Source organism: Ranitomeya imitator, chromosome 1 (genome assembly GCF_032444005.1).
Source record: "Ranitomeya imitator isolate aRanImi1 chromosome 1, aRanImi1.pri, whole genome shotgun sequence".
NCBI lineage: Eukaryota > Metazoa > Chordata > Amphibia > Anura > Dendrobatidae > Ranitomeya > Ranitomeya imitator.
In genome coordinates, this window is record NC_091282.1 from 391,398,261 (window position 1) to 391,412,039 (window position 13,779).

Genomic DNA, 13,779 nt, shown 5'->3' on the forward strand with positions numbered 1-13,779 from the left:
ACAACTGGGTGTGTAAGGAAACTAAGTATAAATATATAATTGCACAGGAGTGCGAGCAATGCCGCACTGACGGACGCCACCAACCACACTGGCTTGGGTATGGAAAGCGCAAGGCAAGCGCATGGCGCCGTACAGGCGGACACAGCAAGAGGACGCTGTAATGTGTGTATCGTGCAGATGATTAGTCGGGCGCTAGATAGCTACCAACATCCGCGAGCAGACAACAACTCTAGGGAGGGATATTTAGGAGCTTTCATCCATCGACATACATTCATCTACACACACACATATAACATTATGAGACAATACTAGCGCATGGCTGTGCGGTCATGCGCAGTTTATATAGTTGCAGCACAGGAAGTGGCTACAGCACTTTTGCCCTTCCAAGACCTGCCAAGAGGACCAATGGAATGTGCTGCAGAGCCTGAGCACATGACCCTCGATCTCCAACGGGAGATCTTACCCTGGGCATGCTCAGTACGTGCAGACAAGGACTTAGTCCCAGAGAAGTCCGCTCGCTGCTGACCAGCACTGACTTAAATGGCAGAGACTGGAGAAGCAGCAGCAACTCTTCGCACAGAGTCAGACTGAGCGAGACGCTGGGATCGACGTCCCTGCTGAGCAGACTCCACTGCGGCTGGAGGAGAATGGGAGACCGCAGCAGAGACGGATCGAGATTCCCCCTGTGCAGCAGAGGAAACTCGACTCCTAACACATGGCGTCTCATCTCAATTCCAGTCAATTTTGCATTAAAAAGTCAAATGGCGCTCCTTCGTTTCCAAGCTCTGTCATGCGCCCAAACAGTGGTTTACCTCCACTTATGGGGTATCGGCGTACTCAGGACAAATTGTACAACAAGGTTTGGGGTCCATTTTCTCCTGTAACTCTTGGCAAAATAAATCAAATTGGAGCTGAAGAAATTTTTTTGTGAAAAAAAGTTAAATGTTAATTTTTATTTAAACATTCCAAAAATTCCTGTGAAACACCTGAAGGGTTAATAAACTTATTGAATGTGGTTTTGAGAACCTTGAGGGGTGCAGCTTTTAGAATGTTGTCACACTTGGGTATTTTCTATCATATAGACCAGGGGTCCCCAACTCCATTCCTCAAGGCCCACCAACATGTCATGTTTTCAGGATTTCCTTAATCTTGCCCAGGTAATAATTGCATCACCTGTGCAATGCAAAGGAAATCCTGAAAACATGACCTGTTGGTGGGCCTTGAGGAGTTGGGGACCCCTGATATAGACCCCTCAAAATGACTTCAAATGAGATGTGGTCCCTAAAATAAAATGGTGTTGTAAAAATGAGAAATTGCTGGTCAACTTTTAACCCTTATAACTCCCTAACAAAAAAAAATTTTGGTTCCAAAATTGTGCTGATGTAAAGTAGATATGTGGAAATGTTACTTATTAAGTATTTTATGTGACATATCTCTGTGATTTAATTGCATAAAAATTCAAAGTTGGAAAATTGCAAAATTTTCAAAATTTTCGCCATGTTTCCGTTTTTTTCACAAATAAACGCAGGTAATATCAAAGAAATGTTACCACTATCATGAAGTACAATATGTCACGAGTAAACAAAGTCAGAATCACCGGGATCCATTGAAGCGTTCCAGAGTTATAACCTCATAAAGGGACAGTGGTCAGAATTGTAAAAATTGGCCCGGTCCATAACGTGCAAACCACCCTTGGGGGTAAAGGGGTTAAAGTCCTGTGAGCATGGCCCCCTTACTAAAGCCCATAAAATCAGTGCTGAATAAAAAGACCCAGATCTCTGAAACTGTATGCTGGATAAAAAAAAATGGAACACTCAGGGAGCAGCGGTTCTAAAAAAAGAGAAGTCACTTTTGATCTTACGTCAGGTCTCTTTTCATTTAACCCTGCTGTTCTGTTCGGTCTGGGGAGACCTATTTTGAACTTTGGTATTTTTTGGGGTGTTCAAGATGCGGTTCTGAAACTTGTGGTTGATTGACTTAAATGAGGATGGGTCGGTCGGCCACGGGTTTCAGAGCCGCATCTTGAATATTTTAAAGAATATTGAAGTTCAAAGTCGGTCATTTTTGACCAACAGAACAGCAGGGTTAAACAATGGTCGCTATGGAAGGTGACATGGGCAATAAATAAATCTAAACTTGATCTATAAAACTATAATGTTAATGCATCATATGTATTCATCACTTAATTTACAAAACCTTTGCAACAATTTATGTATTTGACAAATCCACTAAAAACGAAATGTTAAGTTTCTTTGCGATAATAAACCCCAATCTCAAAGTGTTTTGTGGAATTGAATGTAGCAGAGGGCATACAGCATCTAGCAGCAGTATTCTCCATCCTTGGATTTTTCTTTTTTATTATGTACAATAATATCATTAAATCAAAGAAATTATAATTAGTCATGTTTGACACTGATTAACAGAAATTAAAGCCAATGTCAAAGTGAAACCATCTCTACAAAGGAATAATAATTGATTACGATAATGAGACACAAAATAATTGAATATCTACATTTTAAATCCATTACATTTAGTGATTAGTAGAGGCACCTTTGGGAGCAATTAAAGCGCTGACACTTTGTGGATAAGTCTCTATAATCTTGGTCACTGCAGGACCTCAAAGGGATTGCCAAGGATGTAAACTACAGGAAGATTTGCTCATTCCCATGGCATGTGTCTGGTATTGCGGCTTGGACCCTATTCTCATGCAATTATCAAATCAAAGAATTATGTCTTTTCCACATGTCCATTAGAAACCAATAGTCAGTATTTTTATATTTTGTCAATGGTGTTAAAATTATTCCTTTATAGCAAAGAAATCGCCAACAGGAACCTGAATAATAAGAGTTATAGGCATTTCAACCTTCTTGAAACAAATGCACCTATAAAATTACTTGAAGTCATTTGAATACTCATTATATCCATTTATCTTGTTATTTAAATTCCTAAAGGGGTTGTCCAGACTTGAGTCAAAAGTTTGAAGTTACTCTATATAACTGCAGACTGCTAAATTGTGACAGCTATCCCTTAGTATTTCTGGTGCGGGCAGGCTGCCACGTGACCACATTAATGCAATGGTATTCTTGTGATCACATCCCGACTAGTTTCATCTGTCTCTATCAATTCTACGGTATTGAAGAACAAATGTAGTTGGCATGTGACTGCAAGTGTGCAAGTCAAATTCGAGTAGTCACATCACTCCTCACAATAGAAATACCAAGGAATTCAGCAGTCTAAGGTCCCAAACCTGGACAACCTGTTTAACCCCTTTCTGACATCGGGAGTAATAATACGCTGATGTCGGACACCCTCCCTTTGATATGAGCTCCGGTGGCGAGCCCACATCTTTTCCAGCACATGTCAGCTACTTTGAACAGCTGACATGTGCCAGTTGCTGTTAACCCATTAAATGCCACTGTCAAACTCTGATAGCAGCATTTAACACACGCTTCCGGCAAGTGCGCGGGCAATCTCACCCATCAGCGCCCATGTCACATGACCGTGGGAAGCAGACAGGTTGGCATGACAACCAGAGGTCTCCAGCAGACATCTATGGTTGTCACTGCCGGTATGCTATGAGCGCCACCTGGTGGTCGACGCTCAAGGCAAGCCAGCAATTCTGCTACATACAGGCCATCTGATCATCGCCTGTATGTAGCAGAGCCGATCGGGTTATGGCTGCTTCTAGTCTCCCATGGAGACTGTTGAAGCATACCATAAGTAAAAAAAAAATGTTTTAAAAAATCTAGAAAAAAAATTAAAAAATATATAACATTTCAAATCACCCCCCTTTTGTCCCATTCAAAATAAAACAAAAAAAAATCAAACATACACATATTTGGTATCACCATATTCAGAATCACCCGATCTATCAATATAAAAAAATAACCCGATAGCTAAACAGCGTAACAAAAAAAAGTCAAATCTTCAGAATTACATATTTGTGGTCGCCGCAACATTGCATTAAAATGCAATAATGGCGATCAAGAGATCCTATCTGCACCAAAATGGTATCTTTAAATAGTCAGCTCAGCACTCAAAAAATAAGCCCTCACCCAACCTGAGATCACGAAAAATGGAGGCACTAAGGGTATGGGAACATGGTGCAATTTTTTTTTACAAATTTTGGAATTTTTTTTCATCACTTAGATAGAAAACAACCTTTATAAGTTTGATGTCTATGAACTCGTAATGCCCTGGAGAATCATAACGGCAGGTCAGTTTTAACATTTAGTGAAAATAGAAAAATAGCAAAACAAAAAACAATTGTGGAATTGCACTTTTTTTTTGCAATTTCACCGCACTTTGTATTTTTTTGCTTTACAGTACACGATATATTAAAACCAATGATGTCATTCAAAAGTACAATTCGATCCACATAAAACAAGCCGTCACATGGCCATAATGTTGGAAAAATAAAAAAGTTTTGGCTCTGGGAAGAAGAGGAGCAAAAAACGAAAATGCAAACGAAAATACCTCAGGTCATGAAGGGGTTAAATCTATAGTGTGGTTGGCTGTCACATTACAATTACAGGACTCAATGGTAGAACATTATTCAATGTATTAAAATTGAATGAATGTGCATTGTGTAGAGAGCTATTTTAATTCCAGTATTAGAAACAGGGTTCTGTTTGCACATGGGTTTTGTCTGGTACTGCAACTCAGCCCTATTCAAGTGACTGCAAAAGAACTGCAATATTAGGTTATGTGCACACGGTGCAGATTTGCCTGCGGATCCACAGTTTTCCATGCGTTTACAGTACCATGTAAATCTATGGAAAACCAAATCCGCAGTGCCCATGGTGCGGATAATTCTGAAACGCTGCATTGTATTTTCCGCAGCATGTCAATGCTTTGTGCGGAATCCACGGCGTTTTACACCTGCTCCTTAATAGGAATCCGCAGGTGTAAAAAAGAAGGTGGAATCCGCACAAAAAATGCAGGAAATCCTCAGCAAATACGAGGTAATTCCGCAGGTAAAAAGCAGTGTGTTTTACCTGCGGATTTTTGAAAAACGGTGCGGAAAAATCCGCAATGTGGGCACATAGCTTAAATTAATGTAATCTACTGGTGTGACACAATTTCTGGGAAAACAGCAGACTCTGACTCATTTTGCTAGTCTCAAACAATCCTTCTAAAAAGATTACTTTGTGTTAAACGGAGAATCATGTTAAAAAAATGTGTTATTTTGCGGCATTTCTTAATGAAAAAAGATGACATCCCCGGAAGGGAAAAAGGGGGTGTTGGTACTTTTTATGAAACTGGTCCTTAAGGACCTGGTATAAGAGAGATGCCGTAAAGGGGCTACCAGGTACACATAAAATTGGCCATTTTTATGCGCTAAACGCTCTCATTTTTCATATTTCTAGTGCAGTAATGCAGTTCAATTTTCGTGTTTCATATTTGCATGTTCCAGCGATCCAGTGTGCTACCTTATTTGCTTAGCTAGTTCTGAGGTTGAGACTGCTGCAGGATCTGTGGTGACAACACGATCATATGACCATGATGATACCAAAGGTCCTGTATCATGCAGCAGTTAGAAAAACTTAAGAAGAAACTAATAAATCCTCTATTGTGTGTAGGTGAGATTAACCTGCTCGGCTACGTCCAGGATGCACGGAGCACCTCATTAGCATATCGATTTCTGAAAAACATAGTAGTGGATTAGGAGAATAAAGGCATGAATAATATTAGGGCTCTGTCCCATACAAGGGGATGTACTTGGTTTGAACAGACATTTTGTACTGGCAAACTCATTTTAAATTATTTTGAAAAAAATGGGACCAACCCCAATAATGATTAAATTTTACTAAATTGTTGTAATAATATCATACAAACTTTTAACACAGATGCAAAGGGCCTGTTTCATTAAGACTGGGACTTTGTATACCATGGTTGTTAAAGTGCCCCAGTAGGAAGCGCCAAATTCTTTTACAGAATTTGGTGCATTTTTTAGCTGCTGAGCAGCACTGTAAGAAATGTACTTTTGTCCTGGATTAATATGAATGTCATAATTTGCAACAATTTTGTACTCACCCATCAATATCCCCAAATATGGTAAGTTCCAAACACCTTTCAAAAAGTTATTAGAGCTGGCCAGGAGTGATGTAAAGATACTTAAAATATATACTTTTAAGTAACACGAATTGCACAAATAAAATAGTAACATTTTAATAAGTTAATCTGGGTGTTAAACGTTTGATGGACAAGTTAGTTTCATTCGTTGCTATAAGGACAATTTCATGCCTTATAATCGAATCTTCTTCTTCTAGACTCATAATTCTTGCAATGCCCCAATGATACTTATTGAGTCATTCAGTTTATGAAGATCATATACAGGGTTTTAAGTTAAGATTCAATCTTGCTTTTAACCATTATTGGATTTATACAGCAGTGCATGTGCGAAATCAATTTAAACTGACTGGGATAACATGGCTGCAATTTTTGAACTTTTGATGTCCTTTCGGCAATTGAAGGAGTTAAATTAAAAGAATATCATAATTCCAGCAAATAATAGTTATTCAACATCTAATTAAAAGGTACAGGATATTATTATGATTTGTCACAGATTTCAAGATCTTTGCTTGCGGTAATTTAATTTGGTGCCTTCATTATTTGTTCTGCATGTGGCGAATAATTTATAGGACGGCTATCTTTTCAGCAGTGTGAACTACATTGTACTAAATTAACTACTTTCCCTTTTTTCACTCAATTGGCCCCTGGCAACACTAATGGGATAGTGTCAGAGAGTGTGTAGAAACATGACTAAAGGCCCCAATAAACACTAGATTAAAGTTGTCCAAAACTTTCGAATTCAGCTGGTTCAGCTGACCATCTTATATGTATGGGGGCTTCTCCACTTCCCCCAATAGATGATCAGAACGTTGCTATTTCAACAATCAAACCTTTTGTTTTCTGATGAGATGAACCATAGGTATTTAGATTTTTCCTCTCTCTACAAAAATAAAATAATAAATGAACCAAGCTCTCGTTTCCATGGCAGTTGGGAGTTGTGTATGGGCAGTTGGGAGTTGTGTATGGGAAGTTTGGAGTTGTGTATAAGCAGTTGGGAGTTGTGTATGGGCAGTTGGGAGTTGTGTATGGGCAGTTGGGAGTTGTGTATGGGCAGTTGGGAGTTCTGTATGGTCAGTTTGGAGTTGTGTATGAGCAGATGGGAGTTGTGTATAAGCAGTTGGGAGTTGTGTATGGGCAGTTGGGAGCTGTGTATGGGCAGTTGAGAGCTGTGTATGGGCAGTTTGGAGTTGTGTATGGGCAGTTGGGAGTTGTGTATGGGCAGTTTGGAGTTGTGTATGGGCAGTTGGGAGTTGTGTATGGGCAGTTGCGAGTTGTGTATAGCCGATTACGGATAATGGAAATAATAATTCCTTAGTTATATTGATTTTCAGGATGAACAACAGAGGACTAGCAAAAAACGTAGAGTTGCCAGAAAACATGCTACCGAATAGATATTTCATGTGGAATTGGTAATTGAAAGAGACATGTCAAGAGAGACATTTTGTCATTTCACATGGACTATCACTGTTAGTTTTAATCCATTATATTGTATAGTTTATATGACTTAAAGCATAATGTATCCTGTGAAATCACTAAATAAGACCAACTGTAGCCCATGAAACAATGTGGCTCTAACTGTGGGGAGAAAAAGAGAACATTTACTCTACTTTCAGACACCTCCGATACATATACTGTATCGTCTCCCAGTACTTGAAAAAAAAAGGCAACGATAGGAAAATAGAGCTACCTGTAGCAGTATGGATGTGGCTTCTGCACAGTCACAATTACCCATGCGCAATAAGACAATACAATTATTTCTCATCTCTAGTTCTGACTAATTCATACTTGGTGAGACATCGCTCCTATAGCCTATACCATTTTTATTTCTATATTTATTTTATATTTAGTTTTATATTTTAAAATTCTATTCCCCTCACTTTGATAACAAAAAATGCAACATGTTACAAAGTAAAGCACAGCAGCAATCCTATGCTTCAAGATCTAAGAAATTGCTTTCTTTAAGGTATTGGCATTGTGATAGGCACAAAGTCAATGTCAGGTGGAGTCACAGCCTAGTGAAATGGGTTTCATTTAAGAAAGTTCTCGGTCAGCAGCAGAATCCCAATGTTATTTTTCCTCCTTCGGCGATTGGTATCGACATCTATGTTTTAAAGAAATGCTTAATTGAGTCACAAAAGTTTTTCTACATTGGAAGAAATGAAAAGCTTAGCTTAAATCATTAAAAAAAGTTGCTAATCACTTGTCTGTAAATAAATAAAAGCTTATACATCAACAATCCCAATATCCAGCCAACCCTTCTGGTATATTGTCTGTAGGTAATGATGTAAATGAGCTGCATTGTAATTCACAAAATTAGGGATTCTGGTAGATTTGACTCCTGTCCCATGAAGAAAGAACACAATAGTGAAACATGGCAAACGCTCGTCTACTAGATTAACCAACCCAGTGACCCAAAATGGGTTCAGATCTTATAAAAGTTTCATTTTGTTACTTCAATGAAGCCCAATAAGTAGTTTAGCATTCAGCCCTGCAAACTGCTTACCTGTCAGTACCTGATCGGTCTGGGAGGATTAGATGGGTATATGTTGCCACCAAAAGGAGTTTTTGTGTCATCAAAAGTAAATTATTAAGTATTTTAAACTTTTCTATCAGAGAGAAAAAAAAACTGTGAAATATATGGTTCATTTTGGTCGGTGACGTCTACATCTTCTTCTAATTAACCTCATAGCTTCACTTTCTTACAAGTTGAAAGCGTTTTAAGCACCGAACCCCATTAATGATAAATACCTAGTTTGGTGTTTGGGGCAATTCTCTCCATCTCGTTGCGAAGCATTTTTCCACTGAGACGACACTGAACTTTATCTATTAGTACTTCATGACCCAGTTTCAGCCTGCCAGCCAGGATCTGATTTACTGACTGACTGATTTACTATTTCAGGGACTAAAGGAGATAAAACAGCTCTCAAAGAAGTAGCTGCTTCCCCAAACTTGTTGTTGCTTGTTGCAATTACTTTCCAACTGAATGTGTATACCTGGTCTTTTCCTTTTGTGATGTTCCCCTACATTAAAAAAGTGAGTCATCAATGCCAACAAGATTTGTAATACTAGATCTATAATAACTACTAATTTAAATACTCAAATGTATCTTTCCAAGCTATATCTATTCATTTAGACTATGGTGGCTCAGTGGTTAGCACTGCTTCTTTGCAACTCTGGGGTCATGGGTTCAAATCCCACCAAGGACAACATCTGTTTGTATATTCTTCCTATATTTGGGGGTCTCCAATTTCTGACATACTACTAGGGGATTTAGATTGTGAGCCCCAATAGGGAAAGTGATGATAAGTGCTAAGGAATATGATGGCGTTATATAAGGAAAAAAAATAATAAATGATAAAAATACGTTGTATCTCCATCACAGTAGTAACGCAAGTTTAAAGTAAGACTACAGAATAGTAAATGCACTATATAGTATAATGCTACCTGTCCTATAATAAAAACCAGATTAATGTAAGAATAAAGTCATGTTCAAAGATGATTTCAGAAATGATTTATATATCATGCCTGGTTTACTGTAAATGACTTTGAACACCATTTTCTCAGAATTTCTTATGCGCTTCTGTAGTAGGCACTTTGTAGCTTTTTAATATTTTATTCCCCGTGCTGCAGCAGCTTGGGCTACCGGAATTGTTAGAGTGACCTCTAGCGCTTCAGCTGCTGTCTGCTACAACCACACGTTGTCCTAAGGGATTTCTGTACAATGGCTTCCTTCTATTCCATGTCACTTATTATGTCTGCCCGCAGTGGTAAATTCAAATGTACAGAATTGATAAAATCCCTATGTATATGTACTGAGCAGAATTAACCACTTACAGTCGCTAAAATCCCAAAGAATGAAGAAATGTTAGAAATAAGAGGAAACACTGCCCTGATGTCCCATTGTAGGGATTATTGGGTAAGAAACTGCATCTTACAGCCTTGTTGAAATGCTGGAGTCTACCCTGCCATCATGTCCTTAAAAAAAAAGTCTTAATTCACTACTAGACTCCACTTCAATATTACTCCAATATTACTCAAATATTAGCAAAATGTGGCATTGACGAAAATTCATAGATCTCTCCATCAACAGACTGTAATGTCAAGCAAATTTGGTCTGTCGGATGCATTGGAAATAAATGAAGCAATATAACACAGGGGAAGGCGGCAAGCAACGTACAGGATGTAGCGTTATAAAGGTGAAGGATCCGGCTCCCAGGATAATATCACAAACACTACATTTTAATTACTCCGGTGAAAAAGTGAATATACATGTTTGCAAAAAGGTGAAGTGAGCACCCTCCAGAAAAACCAACGCGTTTCACATGGTACAGTGTTCGCAGTCCTGGTGTCTATCTATCTATCTATAGATAGATAGATATATATATATATATATATATAGATATGAATATATATAGATATATAGATAGATATAGATATATAGATAGATATATAGATATAGATATATATATATAGATATATAGATATATATAGATACATATATTTTATTATTATCTTTTAATGGAGTAACCAAAATTTGATGTTTTATGTCTGTAAAATGGAAGCTGGATTCTTTACGTTTCTTGGACATATCCGCCTAAAATGCCATGCGGTGGCGTGCTGTCCGGCTTCCTGGATTCATTTTGGAAAAGGTGAGTTGGATCATTTTGTTTGAGCATTATATAGACCCTGGCTCCATCCTGAGCAGCAGTAAAGCACCACAAGTACCATATATCCGGTGTATGTCTATGCCATGTAAGGTCTCCTTGTCTGGGACTCATCAGCTCAGACTAAAAGTAAGGCAGGATGTAATAAGGTGGCACATTACATTACGAGATGGCACAGACCAGGCACATACTGTAGAACTGTATTATAAGGGGGCAGAGAAACTTTTCCAGTCAGTCCTGTAGTGCTGTAGTGATGACTTGCAGTTCCATACACAATATGATACTTCAGGGACATCACTATTGTCCGGACCTCTCCTATCACTACAGGACCCAGCATTTCAGCACTTGGACAGAGCGCAGTCACAATGTGACACATTGGAATACTTACATTTACTGGCTGCCACCACCCTGACTGGAGCATTCACCAAGAGCAGGACGAGCACCTTGCTAAAGATTGATGTGGCCAAATCCATCCTTAAATCCAGAGTGCAGGAAGCTGCAGCTCCTCACTACTTGTCCTGTGCCTCTTCTAGCAGTGATTTCTGGCTGGCAGACAGCTGAGACTGGTGCACCCCTGGATCTTCTCACAAAGGCACCAGTAACACCAGCAGAACCAGTAACACCAGCAGCCTCCTCTGGCTGGAGAATCTCCCAGTCTCACACAATCACTCAGGGCTAAACTGTCAGCCCGGTGACTGGAGCCTGGCGCTCACTGGGTCCTGCCAACCCCTGCTGGTGACAGCTGGGAAATGTGACTGCATGAAATGCAGACACTCCAGTATCGAGCAGCTCTGCACATGGGCACCAGCACCAGGCTCCTGCGGATGTCTGCCCGGCTCCTCTCTGCCCACAGCACTGAGCCACACTGCATGTCACTGGGTGCGGGGAGAAGAGGGTGGCAACATCAGGCTGGCACAGCAAATCCGCGGGAGCTGGGGCACAGCCATTAGATTCAGGAAGAATAGGCTGATAGTTAATAGGCTGATAGATAGATGGATGGATGGATATGGGATAGATAGATAGATAGATAGATAGATAGATAGATAGATAGATATGGGATAGATATAGATATAGATAGATAGATAGATAGATAGATAGATAGAAGTTAGATAGATAGATAGAAAATAGATTAGATAGATAGATGATAGATACAGTAGACAGATAGATAGATAGAAGATAGATAGATAGATAGATGATAGATACAGTAGATAGATAGATAGATAGATATGGGATAGATAGATAGATAGATAGATAGATATGGGATAGATAGATAGATAGAAGATAGATAGATATGGGATAGATAGATAGATAGATAGATAGATAGATAGATAGATAGATAGATAGATAGATACAGTAGATAGATAGATAGATAGATAGATAGATAGATAGATAGATAGATATGGGATAGATAGATAGATAGATAGATAGATAGATAGATAGATAGATAGATACAGTAGATAGATAGATAGATAGATAGATAGATAGATAGATAGATAGATAGATAGATAGATATGGGATAGATAGATAGATAGATAGATAGATATGGGATAGATAGATAGATAGATAGATAGATAGATAGATAGATAGATATGGGATAGATAGATAGATAGATAGATAGATAGATAGATAGATAGATAGATATGGGATAGATAGATAGATAGATAGATAGATAGATAGATAGATAGAGTAGATAGATAGATAGATAGATAGATATGGGATAGATAGATAGATAGATAGATAGATAGATAGATAGATAGATAGATAGATACAGTAGATAGATAGATAGATAGATAGAAGATAGATAGATAGATAGATAGATAGATAGATAGATAGATACATAGATAGATAGATAGAAGATAGATAGATATGGGATAGATACAGTAGATAGATAGATAGATAGAAGTTAGATAGATAGAAGATCGGTAGACAAGCAGAAAGATAAATAGATTGATGATAGATAGCTCGATAGATATAAATCTTTCTATTTTTGTATGTATTATCTCTTTATATAAGAAGAAAAGCACAAACATATAAGCACTTTGGGTGCAGGGCCTCCCACACTTGGAATCCCTTCCTTGTTAACAGTATAAAAGTAGAAAAAAAGAGGCAGCACTTTATTTTTTATTATTTCCAAAACTTATCCAAATACAAAAAGATCTTTAATAATTAATCCTGATTATGCTATCAGGGCTATTAAAGTCCTTTTTTCTTTGGATAAGTATTGGACTGCTGCCTCTTTTTTTGCTATCTATTTATCTATCTATCTATCTATCTATTTTCTATCTATCTTCTATCTATCTCTTTGTCTCCTATCTATCTATCTAATCTATCTTCTATCTCCTATCTATCTAACTTCTATCTATCTATCTATCTTCTATCTATTATCTATCTATCTATCTCTCTCTCTATCTATCTCTCTCTATTATCCATCTATTTATCTATACACACGGGTATATATACGGATCTGTAAATAGGTGTATATGTGTGATATATATGTACATAGAAGCAATATGACATTAATCAGAGCTAAACATCTCAACATCTGCAGAAATCAATATATCACCTGTTTGTGAATGCTACTTAGCCTTACAGACCTCTTTGCTTGTCTATATATTATAGATTAACAATAAATATGTGAATGACATTGATATTTCCCCCCCAAGCATTTGTTGATTTATTACCGATGTAGTGACAGTTCTTCTATAAGATCGCCTGAAGTTTAGCATTGCGAGTGTTTTCAAAGTCATTCTAACTGTAAATTGAACGCTGCAATTTTCATCTAGCTGCAAAATGTAATTATAAGACAAATTGCTGTGAAGTATTAATAAAAGACACCGAGAACACAGCTCAGGAAGCAGAAGCAAGGTTGATTTTTTTTTTTTGCTATAGATCTTTTTGAATTATTGTTAGCGCACGTATAAAGAAATGCAGTCAGGGTAATCTTATCTTTCCTGTACACAGCTTGATTCCTATTTACAGTAAATAGGTGGGGACAAGCTGAGGGATTCACCTAGCTGCAAAGTTCAGACCACTCTTTGGA

The 13,779-nt window shown here is 38.0% G+C and overlaps 1 protein-coding gene across 1 annotated transcript in view; it reads right to left on the reverse strand.

The window, feature by feature from the left end:
• Positions 1–11,606, reverse strand: part of CNTNAP4 (contactin associated protein family member 4) — an 820,352-nt gene extending 808,746 nt beyond the window's left edge. The window contains exon 1 of the mRNA XM_069762123.1: positions 11,128–11,606. Within this exon, the coding sequence (XP_069618224.1) occupies positions 11,128–11,212 (85 nt within the window). The 5' untranslated portion in view covers positions 11,213–11,606. The remainder of the gene's footprint in view (positions 1–11,127) is intronic.
• Between the last annotated feature and the right edge of the window lie 2,173 nt (positions 11,607–13,779).